The 25,277-nt window shown below is 40.7% G+C and overlaps 1 protein-coding gene across 1 annotated transcript in view; it reads left to right on the plus strand.

The window, feature by feature from the left end:
- Positions 1 to 22,162, plus strand: part of cass4 (Cas scaffold protein family member 4) — a 29,378-nt gene extending 7,216 nt beyond the window's left edge. Inside the window, exons 2-7 of the mRNA XM_041778915.1 lie at positions 15,975 to 16,376; positions 17,017 to 17,100; positions 17,202 to 17,318; positions 19,528 to 20,835; positions 20,953 to 21,036; positions 21,195 to 22,162. Of these exons, the coding sequence (XP_041634849.1) occupies positions 15,975 to 16,376; positions 17,017 to 17,100; positions 17,202 to 17,318; positions 19,528 to 20,835; positions 20,953 to 21,036; positions 21,195 to 21,611 (2,412 nt within the window). The 3' untranslated portion in view covers positions 21,612 to 22,162. The remainder of the gene's footprint in view (positions 1 to 15,974; positions 16,377 to 17,016; positions 17,101 to 17,201; positions 17,319 to 19,527; positions 20,836 to 20,952; positions 21,037 to 21,194) is intronic.
- Positions 22,163 to 25,277: the final 3,115 nt, after the last annotated feature.

Below are 25,277 nucleotides of genomic sequence, written 5' to 3' on the forward strand. Positions count from 1 at the left end.
AAGTTCCTGCTGCAGTGATGAGCCTGCAGCTGGCCTGGTATCTGCTGCTGTACGTGTCATCCCCTCTGTCATCCACAGTCGCTGATACACCTCTGAGAGACAAGATGTCCTTAAGATGACGGAAACAACATCATACAGCGTAGCTTTGTTTTTGATAATTCTGTTGGCTTTTCTGGCAGCTTGAGAAGCTTGTGGCTCTTCACTAAAAATCTTCATGAAGTTACACAAAACCTTAAACCTCCTTTTTGGATTTTTGTTAGGTCTGTGTAAAACTGGTTAAATCAGGGGTTGTTATTGACATTTGAAAAATGTGTGCTTTTCTTTGGTATGACTGTAAAAGTTCAAGTCATCTCTACTTTTTGAAGCCTTTGGTGTCATCTCACAGCCTTAATTTAAAATATTGAACTTGTTTTTGACCTTTTTAACTCGTGATTTCAAAATTTTATCTCATATTTTGACCTTTGAAACATGATTTCGGGTTTCAATTCTATATATTTGCCTTTGAAAAACACTATTTTGACATCTAATTTTGTGTTTTGACTTTTTGAACTAATACATTTGACTTTTTGTCTGAAATTTGAGCCTTTAAACCTATCATTTTCACTTTTTTAAATCTCAAAATCGTTTATCATCAATGCTAAGCTTTCACAGTTTATGGTTAAATGTTGACCCTCTTAGGCTCTCAGGTTAGACCTAAATTCAGAATCCGGCCCCTGCTGTGATTGAATTTGACACTCCTGGTTTAAAGACAACCGGGTGAATATTCTGGAGTGGCCGAGGCAAAGCCCAGACCTCAATCCAATATAGAATGTGTGGCTAGACTTGAAAAGGGGCTGCTCATGCCCAGTTCCTGTGCAGCCGGACAGAGCTTGAGTGGCTTTGCAAAGAAGAATGGAGTAAAATTGCTGTGTCCAGATGTTCAAGCCTGAGCAACCCTATCCACACAGACTCTGTGCTTTGAATGCAGCCGAAGGGATGGGGTGGTGGGGTGTTTATGCAATCACTTATTTTTACATTTTATATTTATTTTATTGACATTACTTTGAAGAGATTTGTTTTCACTTTGACAGTAAAGTGATTTTTGTAATGATTTTGACAAAAAAGCCAAATCATACTGATCACAATTGATTTTTAAAATAAACTAAAGGGTGGATATCTTTGTAAAGGTACTGTGTTAATGCTTATAATGGTTATCATGGTTGTCATTCTGATAATAAGAATGACTGGGGACAAATAAGCTTTGAGCTAAGAGACTAGGGTGACTGTTAAACAGCTTTTCTCCCTCTTTTTGTCGTAAATATGCTTTAAAATACACTGAAATATACTGTTTAGTTAATAAATACTATACTGGTTAAACTGAAATGACATCTCTTTTAATTTACCAGGGAAATTTACAGCACGTTTGTTCCTGTTATGGCTCCAAATTACACCTGAAATGTATATATAGATTAAAATGTATAGTAGTCTAAGTTAGTGGGTGACGTTATAGTAGTTATGTCTGTGCAAGTAGGTAGATAGGTAGATATCAGAGTGAGGGGGCTGCTACGGGATGTCCTGAAGCAGCTTAGGGTTCCTGTCTTACACAAGGGCATCTTTTCCAGTATCAAGTCCCTACATACATGATCCATACCAGCGCTTGAACAGTTTCCAATCAAAGCCCTTCTCACTAAACTCCCATTGCTCCAGTATTGTAAAATTAAATCTGGCTTCTACAGGCAGAAATTCATCATTAGTTTTGGATCATGTTGGTTGGTTTTAGATTGATGTGAGAAGAACCCCTTTGGAATGCTGACTGTCCACTTAAAGGTCTTCGGTCAGAGGTTTTCATCAGTTTAGTGTCTGAGAATTTAACATAGTTCTCACCAGTTCTCAAACAGGAAATACCAGGGCAGCTGCAGCCAGTGTCACTGCCACAGAGACTGAATCACTCTCCATGCCTCTTGGATTTGTTTTGGTAGTAGAGGCAATTTTCCACAGAGCCACATGTGAGGATCATTTAAGATCTTTGGTAAAAGTGATCTACCAGGCACAAATTCTCCAAATGCCTGAAAATAAATTTCAGTGATAGCCAATCTCTCATCAGTGTTTTTCTCTCTGTTTGTCTATTCTCCCTGCCCCCCTGTCTCTGTTTCTAAGAAACTGTGGGAAAGTCTAATATGTCATATTTACAGGCTGACTTCCTGTCTAAACTCATGGACAGAGATTATCTTAACTATGGGCTCTGTGTCATCCCCAATGAAGCTATTCCGTCTGGGAAAATAAACATTTTTTCTACATTTTGATGACCTTTAAGTCCTGAAAATTCACATTAGGAATAAGTCTCAAAGCAAAGCAGAGAGAGGAAATACTGGTCTTTTCTTAAGGCCACTAGTGCCATGCTTGATTTACTATCTCAGTAAACACTTAGGATCTACACCACATGTCAGCCACTTTAGCCATTAATACCCATGAATGAGGATGCACCTAGCTTACCAAACTAGCTCTGTCACTCCTGCTTAACTCTGTTGTTTAACCCCTTACTCCCCTGCAGCTTCTCTCACTCCAGGCAGCCAAAGCTGAACAGATGGTATTTGCCACTTTTGAACTTCTACAGTGAATCTGCACACTAGTATGTGACAGCATGGTGGCTACGACTTCTTTTGGCCTGTTTCTGGATGTGTGATAGAGATTAGTTCATCACCACCGTGGGTGTTGTGCTGGGTCTGGCATGTGTCTGAATGTATAATAGATGAGGGTCTGACCTGACCTTGGGGTCATGCCCTGCCTGTTAAGGGTCAAAAGGTCAGAGTGAATTACGGAGTTTCTTTCCCACACTGGGAAAGTCTTCTGGGAAGGCTTCCTGTTTGAATGGCGTTGTAGGCGTGTCTCTATAGATGCCCAAATTCAGTGAGAATAAAGAGGAAGTTTATGGGCACCCATCACCAATCACTATTTCAAAAAATGTATTTCCATTGCTTTAGAACACACACTCTATTTAGTGTGTTTGCATGCAAAGTGATACATTTATTGACTATATCAGGAGTTAACCAAACATGGTGAAACCAGCGTTGGGGAGAAGCTTTTTTGGAGTCATATGAAGGACATGAAGCCTTGGCAAACAGATTTGTGTGAAATCACAAAAACTAATTCTGAATTTCTTTGTCAGAGAATTTTTTGAGCACAAGTCTTGCTCGAATGAGATCCAACTAGAGCAGGGGTTGGGTAGGGGTGGAGAAAAAATGTAGCCGGGCACACCAGGTAGACTGTTTCATATATCCATTGCACGGGATCTATTTCACATTCATCTGGGAAACTACCCATTTAAAGTGTTTAGGAAGGGCAGGACTTTTCCAAAAATTCTCAGAGGGTGATTGCATGAACCCTCTGTCTGTCACATTCATTACAGGCCAATCAGAGTGACAAGACAGAATGAGGTAGTAGGCATGCACAGCTCAAACAGGCAGGTGCTTCATGGTTGATGAACGGGGGAGCTTATTGGTGGATCAAACTCAAGGTGAGGCCGGTCAGGAGAAGAGCAAAAGCATTTTCATTGTAAAGAAAAGCTACACCCAAGCAAATAGCTTAGTCATTGATACCTACAATACAGCTAAACCCCACCAGTATCTATCACAATCTCATGCCTAAGCAGGTCGGTAGAAGAGCAAAAACATCTTGTCTGCAAAGAAGAGCTTTCAGTATTGTTCTCTGCTCTTCTTTTAAGAAAGAAATGTGTCCCCGTTTGGATAAAACTGAGGCTGTAACAACAGTTGAGCTAATCACTCCACCAGCGGCCATTGTAATTAATTGGCTTCCAGAATAACCAAACCCTGCCTTTAGCTCATTCTCCTCAAATAACACTGATTGATCCGGTCCATTCTCAGACGAATGTTCCAGAGTGGAGCTTTTAAGAAGGATCTGCTTGATGACAGACATGGAGTCTGGTGAATCAGTTCACTTTGCAATGTTAGAAAGAATGAGACCAAAATAAGATGCTTGCTCATGAAAGTCTTTCTGTGAATTAACTGGTCATAGAGACACTACTGAGCATACTTTGCGTGTGAAGCTGCCACATAAGCACAGTCGATTGCACAGTCCTGTTATGTCAATGCCATGTTGAAAACAAGACAGGAAGTTTTTAAAACTTCTTCTAAGAAGACACCTTCTTCTCTTTCTTTTCTTCTTCTTTATGGTTTTTATGGTAAGCAACACCTTGGTTCCTTACCAACCACCATGGGAGTTTTCATGTAAATGTGAAAAGAAATCTGACTAATAATAGAATCATGTAAATTAGTTTTTTTTTATTTAAAAAAAGGTTATTGAAGTGCATGTAAACACATTTAATCTGTTTTTTGCCATTACCAGGTTATTCATAGATACTGCAACATGATCATATGAACACATTTCAATACATTTTGGAGCCTAGTCATCCACAATGGATTATGCCGATCACCAGTTGTTGCACATCACTATCTGCTCTAAAAACAAGTATCAGATTTAGAAAAAAAACCCATGGCTTTTATGAGATTTCAGCGAGCACATTTATCCTACAGCTTAGTACAATTTTGCATTGCACTTGTATGGATTGGGAAATTAAATTGTTTGCCATCTTTGGGTCAATACCACAGACAGGATGTGCGTTTTGCAAGTGGCAGAATGAATTTTAACATAAAGCTGGTACACCAATGCAAGAAATATGTCTTAACAAAATTCCCAAAACAGATCAGGGGCGAAGCCTGACGTGTTTAGAAATTTTTTGCTTATCAGGCAGTCATCTGCACAATTTCTACGCAATTTGAAACACAAATTTAGAATTAAACTGCCAAAATATCAATACAGTATTTGGGCAAAATTGATGCAGTTCAACCCTAACAAAAACCCTCAGAGCTTATTATTTTCTTTTCTCAATCCATCAATCCATCCATTTATTTTCATTTATCTGGGGCCAGGTCGTGATGGCAGCAGGCTAAGCCAGTCCACCCACACATCTCTCTCCCCAGCAACATTCAGCTCATCCTGGCGGATTCTGAGGTCTTTCCCAGCCAGATGAGATATATCATGCCTCTATGAGTCCTGGGTCTCTTACAGTTGGACATGCCCAGGAGACCCCCACAGGGAGGTGACCAGGAGGCACCCTGATTAGGTGCCTAAATCACCTCTAAGGCTAAGCCCAGACACCCTCCTGAGGAATCTCATTTCAACCACTTGAACCTGCAATCTCATTTTTTCAGTCATTACCCAGATTTCATGACGATAAGTGAGGGTTGAGAGAAGTTCCCTCTGCAAATTGAAAGTTTCACCGGCATGATATAACTTCTGCAATACCCCTGATGCAGTATTGTCGATCTTGCAGTCCAGTCGACCCTTACTCGTGAACAAGACCCCGAGATACTTGAAGTCCTTTACTTGGGTGAAAGACACTCTCCCCACCTGGAGGGAGCAATCCCCCATCCTCTGGTAGAGGACCGGCCTCAGACTTGGAGGTGTTGACCCTCATCCCGACTGCTTTTCATCCAGCCACAAGCCGCCTCAGTGCCTCCTGGAGGTCCCCGCTGAGGAAGCCAACAGAACCACATCATCTGCAAAAAGCAGAGATAGAATTCTAAGGACACACAACTGAAAAGCCTCCTTGCCCTGGCTGCGCCTCGAGATCCTGTCCATGAAAATCACATCAATCTAACTGTGCTAAAAGTGTCATTATCATTCTAAAATAATGAAACACCTTGTTGAAGTTCAATGATTTTCACTTCTGCCTAAAAATATCTGCTAACTCTTTTTAAAGTTACTTTGCATGGGTGGGGTAGGACATGGTGTAAAAGTTCACAACTGGAACTATGGATTTTTAAATCAGAGAACATAAAAAGCAACATATGGGGTTACACATATTGATTTATTCACAAAAATGCTGAAAATGTCATTCTAGAACAGTCTTAAAAGTACTTTTTATACTGCACTGAGTGCAGAAGTTATCGGTCAGTAAATAATAATATTTTTTAAAGTTATGTTTGACTTTAAGAATCAAATTTCCATGTTGTGATTAGTAAGGCCTCCTTATTTAGCACTTATGTCTTTTTGCATTTATCTATTGCAGTGTTTATCAACAAGATACCTTTAACCAACCCCAAAGATCTGGGTTTTTAAGAAAACATTTGGGGCTTGAACCTAAAAGGCCACCTCCTCACTCCACCTATAACAGAGGAAATAAAATCTTTCTGTTGCAGTCTTGGAGGTTTGGTTTGATGAAAACAAGTACTAGAAGAGCATTTGTCTTGGTGCCTGGAAAGTTGGGCATCTTCATAGTCAAACCCATGAATTAATAGTGGAAATTAAGGGCAAAAAAATCTATTCAGATGGCTGAGATGTCCTGGAGTGTCTATTCATCTTGAGGTGTCTTACAGCCTGAACCAGAGCTCCTGTCTTGGACTTTTAAAGCATTTCTTGCGTTGTGTCTGATGGGTCGATGTTAATTTGTGAACAGGATGGAGCAGAGAGATGGGAGAGGCCAAGGAGAGGCAGAGACAGCTGTGTGGTTAAAGTGCTGAAGACCAGCTGTCAGTGAGGCTGATCTGCACAAGCAGGCGTGTGCAGGAATCCAAAAGAGTCACAGCTGAATCGGACTTTGTTACTGTACTTAGTGATCAACAAGCACCAAATTACCAGTAAACACAACGTGAGGGGACAAAGTCTGCTCAGAACTAGCTGTATTCATTTTGAAAGTTTCAGACACTTGGTTGAGGGGTAGATGGTGATGTACTGTAGTTATAGTGAGATGACACAAGCCACAATCAGGTCACACCATTGTGCATCTCGCCTATTTATTCAGCTGAAAGCATTTAATTCTGCAAACACATGTTGACAAGACAGGTATGACTAAAAGAAAAAGTGTGAGGCACTAAGTGAAATGTCAGTCCATAATGTCATCCTAGGATAGAATACGCACGAGAGAGAAAGCCTCAACCTCATAAATCTTGGTACGGTGGCTGACTGTCATACGACCCTCCGTATGTCACTCGCATGTCTGTAGCATGACCCAGAGGATTAAGGAGGGAGTTTGCTGAGGCTCGGTGTGCGTCTGTGAGTTTGTCTGTGAGTGTGTGTGTATATGAACTGGGGGGGGGGGGGGGGTGCACAGTCTGCTGCGGTCAGTGTGCTCCACAGGCCTGCGTCCCAACAGGTGCTGAGCGTGTCAGGCTGCGATGGTGAAAGGGCTCTTTGTTGCCGAGGATTCACCCCTCAGAGAGAGGCCTGAGCCTGCAGAAGCACCCTCCAACACACACTCGCACTGACACACTTATCAGCTGAGGGTGGCGTGAGGGTGTGTTTGTTTTGTTGAGATCTGTCCGTACCATTTTTCTCATAGCGTCCTCGCACTGGCATCTTGGATCTCTGTTTATGTCAGAGCTCATCTAACCTAGAATTTTTATTCAAGAACTACTACTGCACTCTAAACTCAAGGGGTAAATGCTCAAGGTTTACTCTTACTGTGATTTATAGGAACTTTATGATTGCTGGGCGCATTACAGCTTCTATTGAAATCAAATTATAATTTTGCATTTTAGACGTCCCCTTTTTTGCATTTAAAACTGTTTTGATGTCTTTTTGGATTTTTTCTTGTCTTGCACTCAGGGTTATTGACTTCCTGTTTGGATGCAAACCTGCTTTTAACATTATAGGATGAACCTAACCATAGAAAAAGGAACTTGTTATGGATTGACAAGGAAAGTAAAAGTATTTAGCGTACTAATTTTGGGCCTGAATAAATTTGTGATTTATTACGAAATTAGGCCTTACACTGACAGCCCTTAAAACTATGTTACAATTGCACAAAATCTCAATTTAAACACAGAAACTCCATTGCCAGGAAGCTATAAATAAAAACAAAAGAAAGACGCAATCAAGAGAAGTGGAGAATCATAGCAGAGATTACTGGCCAATGAAAACAAACACCAAATGGACTCAAATCAACCAGTTTGTCCAGATTCACATACTTCTATACCAGATGCTGAATACTTTAAGTACAATTCTGTAAAGGGCATTCGAGCTGAGAAGTACACTCCAAAACAGTATGCTAGTAGTGCACCCAACCGTCCAAGAACAGAGTGTGGAACAGAGGACATTTCACACCCTTGTATTGTTGACGTAGTGGATGTTGTACTGTTAGCATCTGCTTGCTAGCCAACATGTTATTAGCAATGGCAGCACATTTCATAAAAAAGGCATTTAAAGCAAATGCAAGTCTCTTTTATTCAAGCGAACATTGTTAACATAAAACACACATGAATTCAATAATGAGTGAAAATATTTGTCAAATTCTGATCATTATCGCTGAACGTCTGAAGTAGAAGAGAAAGTCAAATCCTCGTCACTTCCTGTCAGTGCAAAAGAGCAGAAGTGATTTAAGACAATACTAACCTGCTCTGTACTGAACTGTAATGTTTAACAGTATACTAACTAAAGTATGCAATTTGACACACACTGACTCTCTGTTCCTATCCCAAAATACCTTTGGATTGTTGCATTCAAGTTAACGTTATACAGGGACACTTGGCTGACACAACATGCAGGCAGATGCAGAAGATAATCCATCATAAGTATCTTCGTGAAGCATGAATGAGAAAGAACCAGAGTGCTGTTTCAGAAGCAGCTCTTACTTCCTGATGGAGCTAGCTTTGATTTAACACCCAGTGTTTCCACTGTTATGATAGACATGCTGATAAAATGTATTTACCACAAGACATACTGTTACAAGTATAAGACTTAAGGAAATGGCAGGCAAAGGAGACTGTTGGAAATACAGTATTTGAAAAATGCCCAAAAGACTACATATAGGTTAAGTCATGTTTTTTGTTTCAGGGGTCATCATGTGCATTTGCACAAGGGCCAGATTTAAAGACACTGGGAGCCAGGCTTTCAAATAAACCAAAATTAAATTAATATTTTAGCCTAATTAACATATCAGTTCTAAGCATTAACAGTGAGATCAGGCCACAAGGAGACATGCCTGCCTACAGAATTGGCTGGCCCATGAAGATCCTGGAGAATGGGCCTTCCCCAGTTGTAATGCTGCACCAATATTACCTCATTTATGGCACTTTTTAACATCTTTTCACTACTTCATCAGGCCATATCTGCAACATTTTTTTCTGCTCATAACCCATTTTTGATCATTTTTGCCACTTATTGCCCATTTTGCCACTCTTTCACCCCTTTTTGCAACTGTCCTGCCAATAGTTGCCCGTGTACCACTCTTTAACACCTTTTAAATACTTTAGCAGGCATTTTTTGCTACATTTTTGCCACTTTTAAACCAATTTTTATTCTTTTTGCCCCTTTGTTGCCTCTTTAATCCAACTTTTGCCATTCGTTTACTGCTTTTTACCACTTTTCCTACATGTTTAATCCACTTTGTGCCACTCTTTTATCCATTTTCGCCACTCTTTAACTCCTTTTCAGCTCTTGTCCTGCCATTTTTTGTCGCTCTTCGCCACTCCACAACCCATTTTGACACTTATCACCCATTTTTGCCACTCTCTAATCCCTTTTCACCACTTAATCGGCCATTTCTACAAAAATTTCAACAGTCTTGACCCATTTTTATATATATAAATACTAATAACAATAATTACAATGACAAGTAAATTTTTGTAAAGCAGGTCAAATGTTAAGCCATTCTGAAACTATTTCAATAGTATTGTTTTTGAGGTGAATTTAACAGCTGCATGAATTTAAAGTCAAAAGATACCTTTTAAACAAGAGCATCTTTTCTTCCTTTTCTGAATAAGATGATCTTCTGGGGGCTGGATATGAAACTTTGTGGGGCTCTGATATGGCCTTCAGGCTGCCAGTTGATGATCAGTGCTTTGATTGATGAGTGCAAAAATTATATATATTGTGCTTCTGTTTCTCAAACAATAAAAAAGAGTTCTTATTTGCATCAATAGAACTACAACTTAGGCGTTATGACCATATGTCAGTAATGCAGTTACTACAATCAGTAATGTGATATGTAGTGCCAGAACATTCTCCAGTATCAGTTAATACCCTTTAACACCAGAACTCCCATTATAAGTATATAATTTTAAAGTCTGTCAGTCCGTAACTTTTCCTACAAGTTTGTTGTGAAGTACCTGGTGTTGTTACATACATTTAAAAAGGCCAGTTATACCTAGAACTGCCTTGCAAGTAAAATTGACCCCATAAGAAAGCCTTCATTTTAGGTATAGACGTAGCTATACGGAAAGGCCTTCCATTTAATTGCTGCACTGCCTAATCAGAGGTCAAAAGCTTCAACGTGGATACCACAGACACAAAAGAGATTCATTATTCTGAAGTGGTGTTAGATTTGCTCGATGGATTCGGTGAAGGATCTGATGGCGGGGAAGTTTTAGGACTGAGCAATCACTTCTGGGAGGACTCTGGATGAGATTAATCATCTGACAGTGATCCAGCTCTCTGTGTGTGGTCAATCAGCTGTTCATTGTCAGCAGTTCAAAAGTCCCTCTGAACAGCAGTCCTATAAAAATCTATGCACGCTAATAAAGAGTCAATTCTACCCGCTTACAATATTATACAGAACCTGGCAGTTCTAGTGTTAAATGGGAAATTGTGCTTTTCCTCTTTAGCTTTTTTAGATTCATTTTGGGCCTTTTATCGCACATTAGAGCAATGGGACAGTGGACAGAACTGGAAACAGGGATAAGAGAGTGGAAGAATGACGAAGTGGAAAAGCATGAACACTGTCCACCCCCGGTACATCGGTGCCACCCTGTAGTGCTTTTCTAGTTATCTGACTACACTAATCTACACTTTCTGCTGGAGTCACCTATTTCTACACTGATGGCAGAGTATAAAATGTGAAGACCTCATCATTGTTCCCATTTCATATGCATTGACATCCTAATGTTAGTGCCATTCAGGAACCATACTGAGTGTCTAGCCTGCACAGTTTTTTTTTTTTTTTCATATGTGGACTGTAAGAGCTGGGGATTGAACGTGCAACCTGCTGATTGTGATAGGACCAACTCTGCCACTGAGCCCAGCCACCCCAATAAAAACACTAAGTAGTTCAGTTATCAAGTTGCATGTACTGGGTCATGATTCTGTTTAAGTCAAGATGTAGATATAACAGTATAGGTCCATCAGATATTCTATTTTAGTATTTTGTAAAAGTTTTGTTGCTGCAAGGAAAGCATTTATGAGAAAGGTGTTATTTTAACATGACCAGATACGGGCCATGGGAGGATGTGAATGTTGTGAGCTTGTTTAGGCATCTTCTTTGGATTAACAGAGAGGTGGATCAACAAAAGTCTTCCCAGGTCCAGGATGGCCTAGAATAAGCCCTCAGTTTTATCACTGTCCAGCCCTTTATCTTATCTTTGTTACATACAGTCTGCAGAGTCAGTAACACTGTGCTCAGTGGTGAAGTGATGCCGAGAAAAGATGTCACCATCACCACTTCCTCACATGAAAACTCATTCTGAGAGAACTATCTCACATTCCTCTGCAGAGTTGGGGAAATGTACTACAAAGCAGTGCACCAGTGCACTCGAATTACTTTTTTGGTCACCTTTGCCCTTCTAGGCGAGAGGCTGTGGAGATGTGTTTACTCTTTAGCAGTGGTTTTCATCCTTTTTTGCCCAAGGCACTTCAAATCCATACTATAAAGTTGCCTATTAAAAATATGTTACAGTAAAATGAGCATACAGCGTTAGTTCAGGCAGGCCATGGAGTCCAGCACTGCTATATGACTGAGATAAGCTGATCTCACACAAGCCCTCATTAGCTGACGGCCAGCTGATTTACTTTTAAACATGCCATTGGCTAATCATACTCATGCTGCCATATTTAAGCTGCTCTTACCTGGCTATGCATTGCTGCTCCCTCTGCAAATCAATTTTTACAACCCTCCTCCACCCCAGCTCCTCCTTCCTAGAACAGCCACATATGAATAACAGTAGTAATTGCAATTTACAACTGCTAATAAAGGAAAAACATTTATGACTGCAAATCATGTGTGTTTCTTGACAAGGTGGTCCAGACTGAGCTTAAGTTATTGTATAGTTGCAGTGGTTATATGGTTGTACAAGTTGCTACACACCAAGACTTGGCAGTGTGCCTTGCCACACCATTTAAGAACTGCTGCTCTTTAGAGACTGAAGTCTGCACTACATCACTGTTGGTGCTAGAATAGAGGTTGCTTTGACATGCTTTTAATCATTGTTTTTTGGTGATGTGCATTCTTTATACTGACCCACCTGCAGGTCAGTGAGCTGCAAGAGTTAATCATGTCATCTGCAAACATAATCCTACTACATTCATTATCAGGAAGTGACATGAAGAATACAGGACAGTTTTTTGCACTCAGCTTGAATGAAATACCTCAAGTCTAATGCAGGCAGACAAATTTATCTTGCATCCCATAAAGATTTAAGACAGTGGTTCTCAACCCCAACGGGGGTCGCGGGACACCGAGATGGGGTCTCCAGATGAAAAAACTAGGAGTATTTTTTAATTTACACTGTTGCCACTTTACACCACTTTTGCCAGATTTCAATTTGGTGTCATCACTTTTCCCCACCAATTTTGCTAACTTTAACACATTTTTGCTACGTAAAAGCCTTTCTTTTGTTTACTTTAAACCCTTTCCACCACTTTTTTCGGCCTGTTTTTGCCACTTCTAAACCAAAACTTACCACTCCTGCCTAGCGTTAGCTCTGATGACCCATTATTGCCACTATTAACCTCTCTTTACCATATTTTACGTCACATTTCACAACTTCATATGCCCATTTTTGCCAGTTTAACCCATTTCTGCCTCAGCTAACTCTTTCATGCCAGTTTATATCAATTTTTCATCCCATTGAACCAAATTTCCACCAATTTTAATTACTTTAACACCATTTCAGCCACTTTTTTAATCCCCTTTTACCACTTAATATGCCTGTTTTTGCCAATTTAATCCATTTTTGCCATTTTTGGTTATTTTTTGCCACTTTTATCCAATTTCTGGCACTTCTAACCCATTTCTGCTACTTTTAAACTCCAATTTCACCACCATTCCCAGCATTTTTTGCCATTGTAACCCATTTTAGCTATTTTTAATGTATTTTAAATCTGTTTTAAACAAAAGGATCGACATTTTTAAGAGGGCTTCTTACTGCACAAATGAATTAAAAAGATACATGTTTTTTGATAAGAGTTTGGCTGGGCCATATTTCCCCCCTAATGGACGGCCTTGTCTGCACCTGACTATTCTTGATTGTGCATGGCTGTTCAACCACGTTCAGGTACAGTGGGGGGTCCCTGGTCTCTGACATCTTTATTTTTGGGGTCACAGGCTGAAAAGGTCGAGAACCCCTGCTTTAAGAGGATGTAATGCTACAGAGTCACATTTTGTCATCAGATGACACTCCCAGCACAATCTGATTTGTTTCACCACTTATCGATGCTTTGTACATGGTTCTTGGGAGAATTAAAAATACAAATTGATGAGATAGGTGCGAACACCCATGATTCTCGGCAGCTTCATAGCAGGCCAAACCACAAGCTGCAGGCTGTGAAATCAGCCTTGGGTGTGTGTGTGTGTGTGTGTGTGGGTGTGTGTGTGTGTGTGTAGTTGTGGTTAAGGGGCTTTTTTCTCCTAATGAAAGGAGGGCAACCAAAGCAGAAATGTTGACAATAAAATATTTTCATGCAAAAGTGCTCTTCACAATGCCATGTAACAGAATCTGATTTGTTATAGTACCGTGGGAGCATGGGAGTTTCTTAGCCTCTCAGTGTGACACGCAGCAGAGTGGTGCATCACAGCACAGGGACTCCACAGGCACTCATGCAAGCAGTCATGTCTTATAAGAAGGACACAATTTAGATCTGTGATATGTCAGATAAAACACTCTTTACATGCACAATTTATTTTTGGACTACTGACATAGGATGTTTGCAAGCCCACGAGAGGAAGCTTTGTTGACGCTTGTTTTCCACTTATCTCTCTGTAAAGGCACAAAAAGGAAGTGAAACAACGAAAGGAAGAAAGATGTCATTCAAAGAAAAAAGTGCTCTACTAAGTTGTTTTTTTTTTCTTCGTTTTTTTGCTCTAGAATCATATGAACAGTAAAGCAAATAAAGATGAATCTGCACCAACCAAGTTGTTTTAGTAATCATATCTAAACTGGCTTGTGCAATTTTCATTGTGAATCTAATGAGGACCAAGATGACTCAGCTCTTAGCAACATTTTGCAATAGGAAATGTCATCAGACCAAAGCAGCATAAAAAGAACGATTTACACTGAGGACAGGAGACGGCATGTAAAAACAACTTTAAGGTATCTCTGTCTATACTGGGCTTTATTAAAGTATGTATGTGCAAAACACAATTTATTATCTTTCCAGTTTAACGGTGTTAATTTCATCAACTAAAAACATGAATGAAAATGTCTGTCAACAACCTTTAAATGAGGAAGATAAGACAAACTGGCTAAAAATAGATATTTGATGAGACTTAAATGTTAAATCCATTACATTTCTAATCTGTGCTGAAAAGTCTGTTAAACCCAGTCAGAGAGGAGGTGAGAGAGGAGGAGTTTGTATATCTATATATGCGTTCTGGTGTGAAGCGGTGTGACAGAGAGTGCACAAGCTGTTAGGTAGGTTGAATCTGTAGCTTGACATCACATGTTAGTATCAAAATATTGTGCAACAGTCCAATTTATTGTCAGTTATTTCTCTGGCTCTGGTTTAGTACACACAGCCTCAATCACAGGGAAGACTGCTGCCTTGACAGCTGTCCAGAAGGCAGGTACTGACTCTCTCCACCAGGAGGGTAAGCCAGGCTGTTCTCCGAGGCTGTGTCAAAGCCTTTTCATAAGAAAAGGTGCACAAGCAGCAGGGAAGAACTCAGTCTTCAGAGGATTGTCAAACAAAGTAGAATCAAGAACTTAGGGGAGCTCCACAAGGAGTGGGCTGAGAAGGGAGTCAGTGGATCATGGGCCACCACACACAGATGGGTTCAGGAAACCATGTCATCAGCGCCTCACCTGGGCCAAGGACAATAAGAACTGGACTGTTGCTTAGTGGTCTTGTTTTCAGATGGAAGTAAATTTTGCATTTCATTTGGAAATCAAGGTCCCAGAGTCTGGAGGAAGATCAGAAAGGTACAGAATCCAAGGTGCTTGAAGTCCAGTGTTTTTAGTTTCCACAGTCAGTGATGGTTTGGGGTGTCATGTCATCTGCTGCTGTTGGTCCACTGTGCTTTAACAAGTCCAGATTAGTCTACCAGGAGATTTTAGAGCACTTCATGCTTCCATCTGATGAGAAGCTTTATGAGGATTCTGGTTTCCTTTTCCAGCAGGACTTGGTACCTGCCCACAGTGAAGCCAAAACTACCAGAAACTGGTTTTCTGACTATGTTATTACTGTGTTTGATTGGCCAGCCAACTGGTTCTGACCTGAACCCCATAGAGGAGCTCTGGGGAAATGTCAAGAGGAAGATGAAAGACACCAGACTCAACAATACAGATGAGCTGAAGGCTGTTATCAGAGCATGGGCTTCATAACACCCAAGCAGTGCCGCAGACTGATCGCCTCCATCCCACGACACATACATGCTGTAATTAATGCAAAAAAGCACCGATTTCTAAGTGCATAAATGCACCTAATTTTTCAAAGGGTCAACATTTCTGTATCATAAATCGTTTGTTTCATGATACATCATTTTTGAGATAGTGGGTTTTTGATTTGTGTGAGCTGTAATCCATAATAATCAAGATTAGAACAAAAAGGTCTTCAATATTTCACTTTGTGTGAGACGAATCTAGAATACACGGAAGTCAAACCTTTTGAATTAAATCAGAAAATGAACTTTTTCATGATATTCTAATTTTTTGAGATGCATGTGTAAATTATCTTTGTCTCCATTGTCTCTGGCATTAAAACATGCCACTCTTTACCTGTCTACTAATTTTTTTATCCCCTGAATTTCTTTCTCTCTCTTCTTATTACAGAGGAAACTTGCAAAGGCTCTGTATGACAACACGGCAGAATGTCCTGACGAGCTGGCCTTCAGAAAGGGGGACATCATCACAGTGATGGATCAAAACGTGGCGGGCACCAGCGGATGGTGGATGTGTTCTCTGTATGGATGTCACGGCTTGGCTCCTGCTAATAGACTGCAGCTTTTACCACAGACTGAAACTGCTGCAGGTTCTTTAAGTCTGGAGAAGTTAACTGATGCTGACGCTGATCACAGCACACAAAATATCTACCAAATCCCCAGCGTTCCCCGGCCCTCCAGCAGCCCTGCCTACGAACGCATGGACATGATCTACAAGGTGCCTTCTACTCCTTTATCTGCTGCAAAGAGTTCAGTCCCATCAGCATTTAAACACAGCCCAGAGGGAACTGAGGTAAACACAGACATTTTTTCATTTATTCATAATGTTTTTGTGAATAAAGAGCTGAAACGACAATGTTAGTCTGTTACTCTGAGGTCAAGCTTGGTCCTTTTCCTTGGGAAGTGTTCACTCCTGATTAGAGAGGCAGAAATGCAACCCCGCGAACCCCCTGCTGGCAAAAGAGCTTACAGATGGGGACCAGGGGCCTCACCATGGGGACAGGCATGCAGCTCTGGGGTCTTTATTGGCCTGTAAAAGACAAACAGACACAGACTTCAGACACTTTTAACCGCAAACAGCAACCCATGCCGCCACAGACCCCAGAAAGGCAAAAGAGTGTATATGGGTGCCTATGAAGCAGAAGGTGGAGAGAAATATGCCCACATGTTCACCATTTCCTCTCCTGCTCCAGGGGAGTCCTCTTCCCTCATGCAGTAGCCACCAAATATTCAATGAGCAGCATGGTTTCTATTACAGAGCTGTGTTAATTGGCAAAGTGAATGCATAATGGGGTTCTCCGGCTCTCTCAGCAGTCTTCAGAGCAAACACTGTCCCCATAAATGTTGATGTAGCGGTCAGGGAGGTAGATGCAGCTTTGATCAAAGCTGTGCCAGTCAATTCTAACATCACATCCTGTCTGTCTTGTCTGCAGGCTTCATTCATCAACATGGCGTCCGGTGTGAAAGGAGAGGTTTACGATGTCCCGAATCAAGCAAGGCGTGCTCCTTTTTTCACTGTAAGATCTTTGACATATACACAACTAAAAGCATCAAAATCAAAGATTATATGTTGCTAACCTTCCAACTGTTTCCTGGCTTTTACTGTTTTCTTTTGCAGGTATCAACTACTCCTAGAAACATGCCACGAAGCAGCTCACTGCTACCCATTTCAGGGCTGGAGAAAAGATTCGACTCTCAGCAGAGCTCAAGGTGCAGCAGTCCGGGGGACACTTATGTAAGTCGGAGAAATTAATGAGGACAGGAGGTCCAAACTGCAAAAAGTTAAATCTAAGCGACTGTTTTTGTCTTATTCCAGGTGAAAGTATCTTTTTACTTACAGTGCATTCAGACCCCTTTCACTTTTTTTGTTTTTCTTATGTTGCAGCCTGATGCCACAGTAGAAAAACATCATGTTTATTCTCATTGATCTAAGCTCACTACCCCATCATGACAAAGTGAAAACAAAATTTTAGAAATGTTTGCAAATGTATTAAAAATGAATGGAAATATCACATTGACATAAGTACTGAGAGTCTTAGCCAGGATGTTTGAAATTCTTTGCTGAGATGTTTCTACACCGTGGTTAGAGTCCACCTGTGGTAAGTTAAATAGATAAAACATGATTTGGAAAGACAAACACCCCTCTATAGAAAGCCTCACAGCTGACAATGCATATTAGAGCAAAAAAACCAAACCATGAGGAGCTCAGAAACAGGATTGTTTTATGGCAAAAACAAAAAACTAATGCTGCACTGAAGGTTCCCAAGAGCACAGTGGCCTCCATAATTCTCAAATGGAAGAAGTCTGGCACAACCAGGACCCTCCCTAGAGCTCATCACCCAGCCAAACTGAGAAATCAGGGGGAGAAGGGCTGTAGTAAAAGAGGTGAGAACCTGATGGTCACTCTGATGAGCTCCAGAGATCCTGTGTGGGAATGGGACGAAGTTCCAGAAGGACAACCATCACTGTAGCCCTCCACTGATCTGGGTTTATGGCAGAGAGGCCAGACGGAGGCCTCTCTTCAATGCAAAACACACAAAATCCCACTTTGAGTTTGCAAAAAACTTAAAATGAAAGCTTTCATGTGTGGCCGCTTTGCCGTAAGCCCAGATCAGTGGAGGCCGCTGTGATCTGAAACTTATGTCAGTGTGATATTTCAGTTTTTTACCATTTTTGATACATTAGCAAAAAAAAATGAAATTCTGTTTTCACTTTGTCATGATGAGGTACTGAGACTATTGAGAAAAAAATTTATTCAGAAATCGTAGCATCAGGCTGCTACATAGCAAAACAGGACAATTGAAGGTGGTAGGAGTATTTCATGAATGCACTTTATGTACACTATCTTCAAGCCAACTTCAATTTAATGTAGATTTGAAAAGCTAAATCAAAATGACACAGTTCCACCTAAAAAGACATCCATTACATTCAACATAATTTTTAATATCTTATTGTTGTCAGTGTTTCTTCATCATTCTGAGATTAGCATTTTAAAATCAACCATTTTCATCACTGCCTCGAATAGAAACTGTCTGGTGTTATCTTTTTAACTTACGATCCAAATCTTAGAGGAGTCAAGCACAGAAGTTTATATTTGGTACTACTGAAAGATAACATAAAAAAAAGCAAAAGCTGTAGTACCAGATATAGATTTATTAATGAAAATGCAGAAAAAATACAAATTCAATTCAACATTAGACATTTATTACAGTTCAGTGTGTACAGGGTGTACACACTGTAGAAGTAGAAGGGTGTAAGAAGTTCTAAAATAAGGTTTAAGTTTGTCAGACAAAAATGAAATTTCATGTCGTTTATCATCATCTGTTTCTTTTGCCTTTATAATACTCAGAAGTAACCTACTTTTATGGAGTTAAAACATTCAGGGCTTTAGTCCTGTAGGCCACTCTGTGGCTCCACCTATGGCTCCCTCCAGGGACTTTTTATCTTCTACTTCTTTTCAACCCTCCTTTTCAAGATAGAGATAATGTACACTTCAGCAAAGTCTTCTCTCTAAGGCAGCCAAAAATCTTCTGGGATTCAACAAAACCCTTGTGAAACTAAACATTTAACTTTGATTCATCATATTTTAGTTTCATAAAGAGGGAATTTCAGTGCAAAGGCTTTGCTTTCAGGTAAGGTAATATAACTTGTGAAGTATTTGTGGGGTCAAAAAGTGCAATTAATAAGCCACTGCCTTCATTCTGATTAGGCATCTGCAAAGCCACTTAAATATTCTGGGAAGGAAGCTAGCTCACAGACCACCAACAGTACCTCTTGGGGCCCACCAGTGGGATGCACTGATTTAAGGCATCCATGATTTAGTACTTGATTTCTGCAATAAAAAAGGCAAAGAAAAAAACCTGTAGAGATAGTTGTTCATAGGCATCCATTGTCAGCTTCTGTCCTGAATTCTTTTTTTCTAATGAATTTATCTTTGCACACAGGTGTATGCAGTTCCACCCCCTTTGCATCAGGATCCAAACTATGACATCCCAGTTCCCTCAACTACAGAAGCGCCACAGAATGTGATTGCGGGTTACAGCACTCTTCCAAACCCTCGCAAGCCTGACTGGATTTATGACGTGCCAGTGGGTCTTGAGAAACAAAGTCCACCCAAAGGCTCCTATGACACCATGCCATCCAAAGCTGCTTGCCGGCAGCTGTGTGGCACTCTGCCTGGACATGGTTGGCCTATTCAGGGAGGAAGTCCGGCCTCCTTGCTGTATGATACACCAAAGGCCAGTACTCTTGACAGTCCACCTAAAGTGCTCCCCAGGATTCCCATTTATGATAAGCCACCAACTCAGAAGCTTACAGAAGAAAAGCTTTATGCAGTTCCTCCACTGGTGGAACCCCAAACCCGAGTCCTCAGTGACTCCCCAAGAGATCACATACCGCTGGAGTGCAGGGTTGACACGAGCAATGCTCATGAACTCAAAAGAGTGCGTCTGCAGAGGATGAGGAACTTCCTGGCTTGTACCTCTTTCCATAACCTTCCAGGAAGTGGGGACTCACTGGTGCAGGACAATGATGAGCGGGGTAGAACCTTACATCTCTCTGCAGCAGACAGTCAAAGGATCAGCACAGCATCCAACTCCTCCACTAGCTCCTGTGACTCTCTTGCTCTGAGCTCCTCGTCCCCCGAGCCTCTGCGAGAGGTGACGCTCAGCCAGGACGAGGCCAGTCGCAGACTCCTGGAGCTGCAGGACTGTGTTTGCAGGGCTGTGCCCTGTCTCATGGACTTTGTCAGCAGTAACTGGAGAAGCAGGGAACATCTGGAGAAACATCTGAAGGAGATCAAAGAAGCAGCAGAGGGGATTGCAACTTCTCTAGCATGCTTTCTGAACTTTGCCCTTGACGTTAAGGGCAATGCCCGACGTTTGACAGATTCAAACCTTCAGACACGGCTCTATAAACAGCTGTCCATCATAGAGGACTCAGGCGTCATCCTACAACAAACAGTGAGTGCTCTGAACATGGCTGGATGGCCCCTCAGCACGCTCTGTCAGGATCCGGGGCAGGCCCAGACACCTGACCAGCTGGAGCGCTTTGTTATGGTGGCACGCACTGTTCCAGAGGACATAAAGCGCCTGGTGTCCATCATCAATGCTAATGGCAAACTGCTGTTCAGAGCCCCTCAGAGAGATCCAGAACACCCCAAAGCTCAAAGTCAGCCAGAGATGAAGGAAAGTCCTGATGTGAGTGAGCAAGAGGACTTAGTGGAGGATGACAATGACTATGTAGAGCTACAGGTAATGAATGGGCCATGTGTTTGAATACATTAAATCATTATGAAAACAGTTCAAGCTTCTAACCTTAAAAACTCAAAAGATTGTAGTATTGAAATATATCTGCTTTTTTCATCTTAGACAAAGACTGATTTTGAAAAGCAGCAGAAGGAAGAGGAGACGGCAGCTAAAGAAAATGATGAACCAGTGTCCAAAAAGGCACAGGTAAGTCTAAAAAACAAAAGAACCCTGCCTTAAGAAAGTGTAATCCTTAGAGGTTTTCAGGCAATCTAGCTGAACATGTCTCTTGAAATTTACCTGGAAAAACTACAAAAGATGGAGAGAAGTAATGTGGCCATTTGTGTTGTTTCTCCATTACACAGGCTGATAACAAACGTCACTCCTCAGAGTCCAGCAGCGGGCCAGAAGAAAATCAGTCACCCTCCCTGTCGGAGCACTGCCGCCTCTACTTCGGCGCTCTCCAAAAGGCCATCAGGGGATTTGTAGGCAGCCTTCAGGATGGCCAGCCCCCAGAAAAATTCATCTCACAGGGAAAGCTGGTGATCATGGTGGGCCAGAGACTGGTGGACACTCTGTGCAGGGAGGCTCAACGTGGAGGGTCCAGTAAGAGCCTGCTGTGTAAGAGCAACCACCTGTGTGCTCTCCTGAAGCAGCTGGCTGTGGCCACCAAGAAGGCGGCGCTGCACTTTCCCGACACCAAAGCTCTGCATGAGGCTCAAGAGTTTGCAAATGAACTTGCCCAAAGAGCACAGCACTTTCGGATATCGCTCGACTTGTGAGAATGCACATGCAAGGCATTTGTACAGCAAGAGACTTTTGATTTTACCACATATTGAGCTGAACGTTTCTTTTATCTGTCTTTTCATATTTAACCGTATTCAGGCTTCACCAGCCAGTAAATTCTGTTGAATGTTGTCATTATAATAAACCAGGTGCTGGTTTAAATCTTAAGGAAATTTGAAAACTTGCTGGGACAAGCAGAGTATTAAAATATGGACATGCATTTGTACTAAATTAAAAAACTTTCTGATATGAATTGCACATTTAGGATACTGTACTTAAGGCAAGTTTAAAATGCAAGTTAAATATGTTTTTACATCCCTTAACCATTTTATATACTCTTGATATTGTTTGTTATATAAATATTTTATGTATTTTATTAAAAGGATTGGATAAGAGGTATACTCACTAGGATAGTAGTTACACCCTAGTTTTGTTCATATCTTTGTAAATATTCTAAAATGTGTTATGCATTCCTCAATTTTTCTCAACAAGGTATAAAACATGTTGGATTTTCACTGATATCAAAATAAAAACAAATAAAAATCTTTATTAGATTTATTCTATTATTCTATATATCATGATTTATTAGTGTCCATATTTTTTAATAGTACTCTTCTGGGGCTATTTAGGTTATGATAGTTGTCCATATTGTTGTCCTCCATTCATTTTCTACACTGCTTATCCCATTGGGGGTCACGAGGGCTGCTATCCCAGCTCTCATTAGGCGAGAGGTGGGGTACACTCTGGACCAGTCACTAGTCAATTGCAGGGCTGACATGTAGAGACAGACAACCAAGCATGCTCACACTCACACCTACGGCCAATTTAGAGTCACCAATTAACCTAACACGCATGTCTTTGGAGTGTTTTCAGCTAAGATAGCAGCTCCAGACCTCTGAGAGCAATGTAAACTTGTCTTAAAGGGGTAAAATATGTGACCTTTAGGATCATATTTTTCTGTAGTTGAAACCAAATTAAGGAGTGAAGCTTAGGATATTGTGCCACTGATACTTTGATTTAGACTGACACACCAGACTGTTTCACATATCCATTGCGCGGAATATCTTGCAGACCTTGATATTTTTAATGATGTGTCTGGTTGGAATCTTCTTTGTACTATTTCCAACTTTTGGTTGCTGAGAATCTCTTTAATGTGAAGCAAAATAGTTTTGTAACTAAATTATCCCTACATTCATTGATATTAATATTAAATTGGATTGGATCAAATTGAATCATGAATCAAATCAAATTGGGGCCTTGTGAATCGGAATCCAATCAAATCAATGCAGACAATCAACAGCGACACCCAGCCCTAGTACTTTATATTTATTTCTTACTTAAAGCATGGTTTGCAACATTGCACTGCAAACGTTGCTACAATGGGGCTAATTTATCTAAACAATACATGATGTATTTTCAGCTTGAGTACGTCAGGAAAGCTGCAGCAGAAGGAACACTCTCTTTTGGAGGATTCTGAGCCAGTATTTTGCTAAAGCTTCCAGGTAAAGAGAACTACCATGATCTCACTTGGTCTATCTGTGTGAAACAGATGGCTGGTCACCGATGAGTCTGCCACTGTTCATAGTTTCTGCTGATGAGAAAGTGGTTTTCATACACCTGTTGCCAAGTGTTTGTGCATTAGTGGGTTAACGTTTGGCCCCTGAAATTAAGAGTGTAGCCTAGCATGATCTTTCGTAAAGTGTTCTCAGGTCCCCAAAGTTATGCTCAATATTTTACCTCTATTTTTACATAAAGCCGTCCAATATTAAATAATACTTTGTTGATGACTGATGTTTTTTTCCCCTGACTTATCAACGGAGCAGTGTTTCTGATTTCTTAATATGCAGCAGCCTGAAAGACATAAGTCTCTAAACACACAAAAATATGTCAGATTAATTTAATTTTGTGTAAGTATAAATAAAATAACCCAAACAGAACATAAAAAAAATACCTTTCAGACTAGAATCAGTGATTTAATAAATTCTTTAGAATATTTATGATGATTGAGATCTACTAGACAATGCAAAATTGCCTTTGGCATTTACATTAAATATATATGAGCTCTACATATTGGCAGGTATTTCTAGATTTGGTGAGACAATTAACTGTTTTGGCTATAACCTGCACATTTGATATTATGCTAATATTATCGTGCATCCCCACCCTAGAGTTGTATTTCTTTTTAAAATCAAATTTTAAGACTTTTAAGGAACTCTTCCATATCTGAATCAAGAAATATTTTTACCATTTCTGCACGAGAAGCTCTTTACTCCTCAAATTTTTATGGGGTACACAACTCTTGATCCCATCCTGCCAAGTTTAAAAGCTTGTGCACATTTTGCAGGTTGTGCCATAATAGTTGTTTACCAACCATGTCCTTTCTTTTTTATGTTAGAGACAATGATCATAGAACGTGAATGTTTTTCTATCTTCTGTTAGCGCTCTGTGTAAGAAATGTGCATAGTGACTGCCCTCTCTACAGGTTGAAACCCAGCTCCTGCAGTTGAATTTTTCTATTGGCTTAGCTGGTACATGGTGACATCTCCAGCCGCCCAGGTGGCTAATCTTTTTAAAATGTTTCAGGAGTAGGTGGTTGGCTTAGGGAGAGGATTTCTGGGTTTCCCTGTTTGTATTTTTCGTCCAAAATATACCCCTAAGAAAAGGCAAACTCTGGTTTTAATGAGCTTAATTTTTGCCAGTGCCAGGTTAGCAATCTGGAGCCAAAAAATAAAGTGCTTGGGGTGGCTGGACTGATGCAGTATGTTGTCAGAGGGGAAAGTGTGTCTTTCGCATTTTGCTGGCAGAAATGTGCTTCCATACCATTTCATTGACTGTTTATGGTTAAATGTTGACCCTCTTAGGCTCTCAGATTAGACCTAACTTCAGAATCAGGACCCTGCTGTGATTGAGTTTGACACCCTTGCTTCACAGCAACAGCTTACAGACTTGTTTATTAAATGGAGCTCAGCAAAAGTTCAAGCAGGAAGACTGTTTCTGCTCATTCTTCAGTCACCACTAAATCACATACTATCTCCCTTTTTTATTCTTTCTCTCTTCCCGCTCTGACGATCAGCTGATTATGGGTGCTCACTCTCCTAAGTACTCAGCTAATCAGATTCTCCCACAACTTTGTTTGACCAATCATCAGACACCTGTTAGATTTTAAATCTGTCATTCTTTCTTTCACAGTCAGCCAGTCATTCTGTGAAGATGCTGCAACCCTCCTCCACCCCAGGCACCTCCCTTCAGTTAATCAGCGTTTTGTCCAGATCCTCACAGGTCTCCTGCTCATCCTTCATAGCTCAGTCTCCTCCTCCGCGCCACCTCATTGGTTCATGGGCAGCCTCTCAGAAGTCTACTACTCATCTGATCCTGCATCTCTCAACACCACCAGCAGTGTCTAGGCTCTATGGGGGGTATCCTATTCCTGCCGTTTGATTCACTACCCCTTCAAATACATGAAATCATCATGGTGGAGTCTAATCACCAAGGACTTTGCACAATTCTTTCATTCAATTTGTAAAATAAATTATTGTTGAACTCATTTTAAGTCTCTCCCCTGGTTGAAATTGATAAAGGGAAGTCACCATCAGCAGCTCCTTGTCTGTTGGCTTAATTTTGTTCTAAACGCCTGATTTAGTCCTGTGTTGTTGTGTTTATTT

This window comes from Cheilinus undulatus, linkage group 3 (assembly GCF_018320785.1).
Source record: "Cheilinus undulatus linkage group 3, ASM1832078v1, whole genome shotgun sequence".
Lineage (NCBI taxonomy): Eukaryota > Metazoa > Chordata > Actinopteri > Labriformes > Labridae > Cheilinus > Cheilinus undulatus.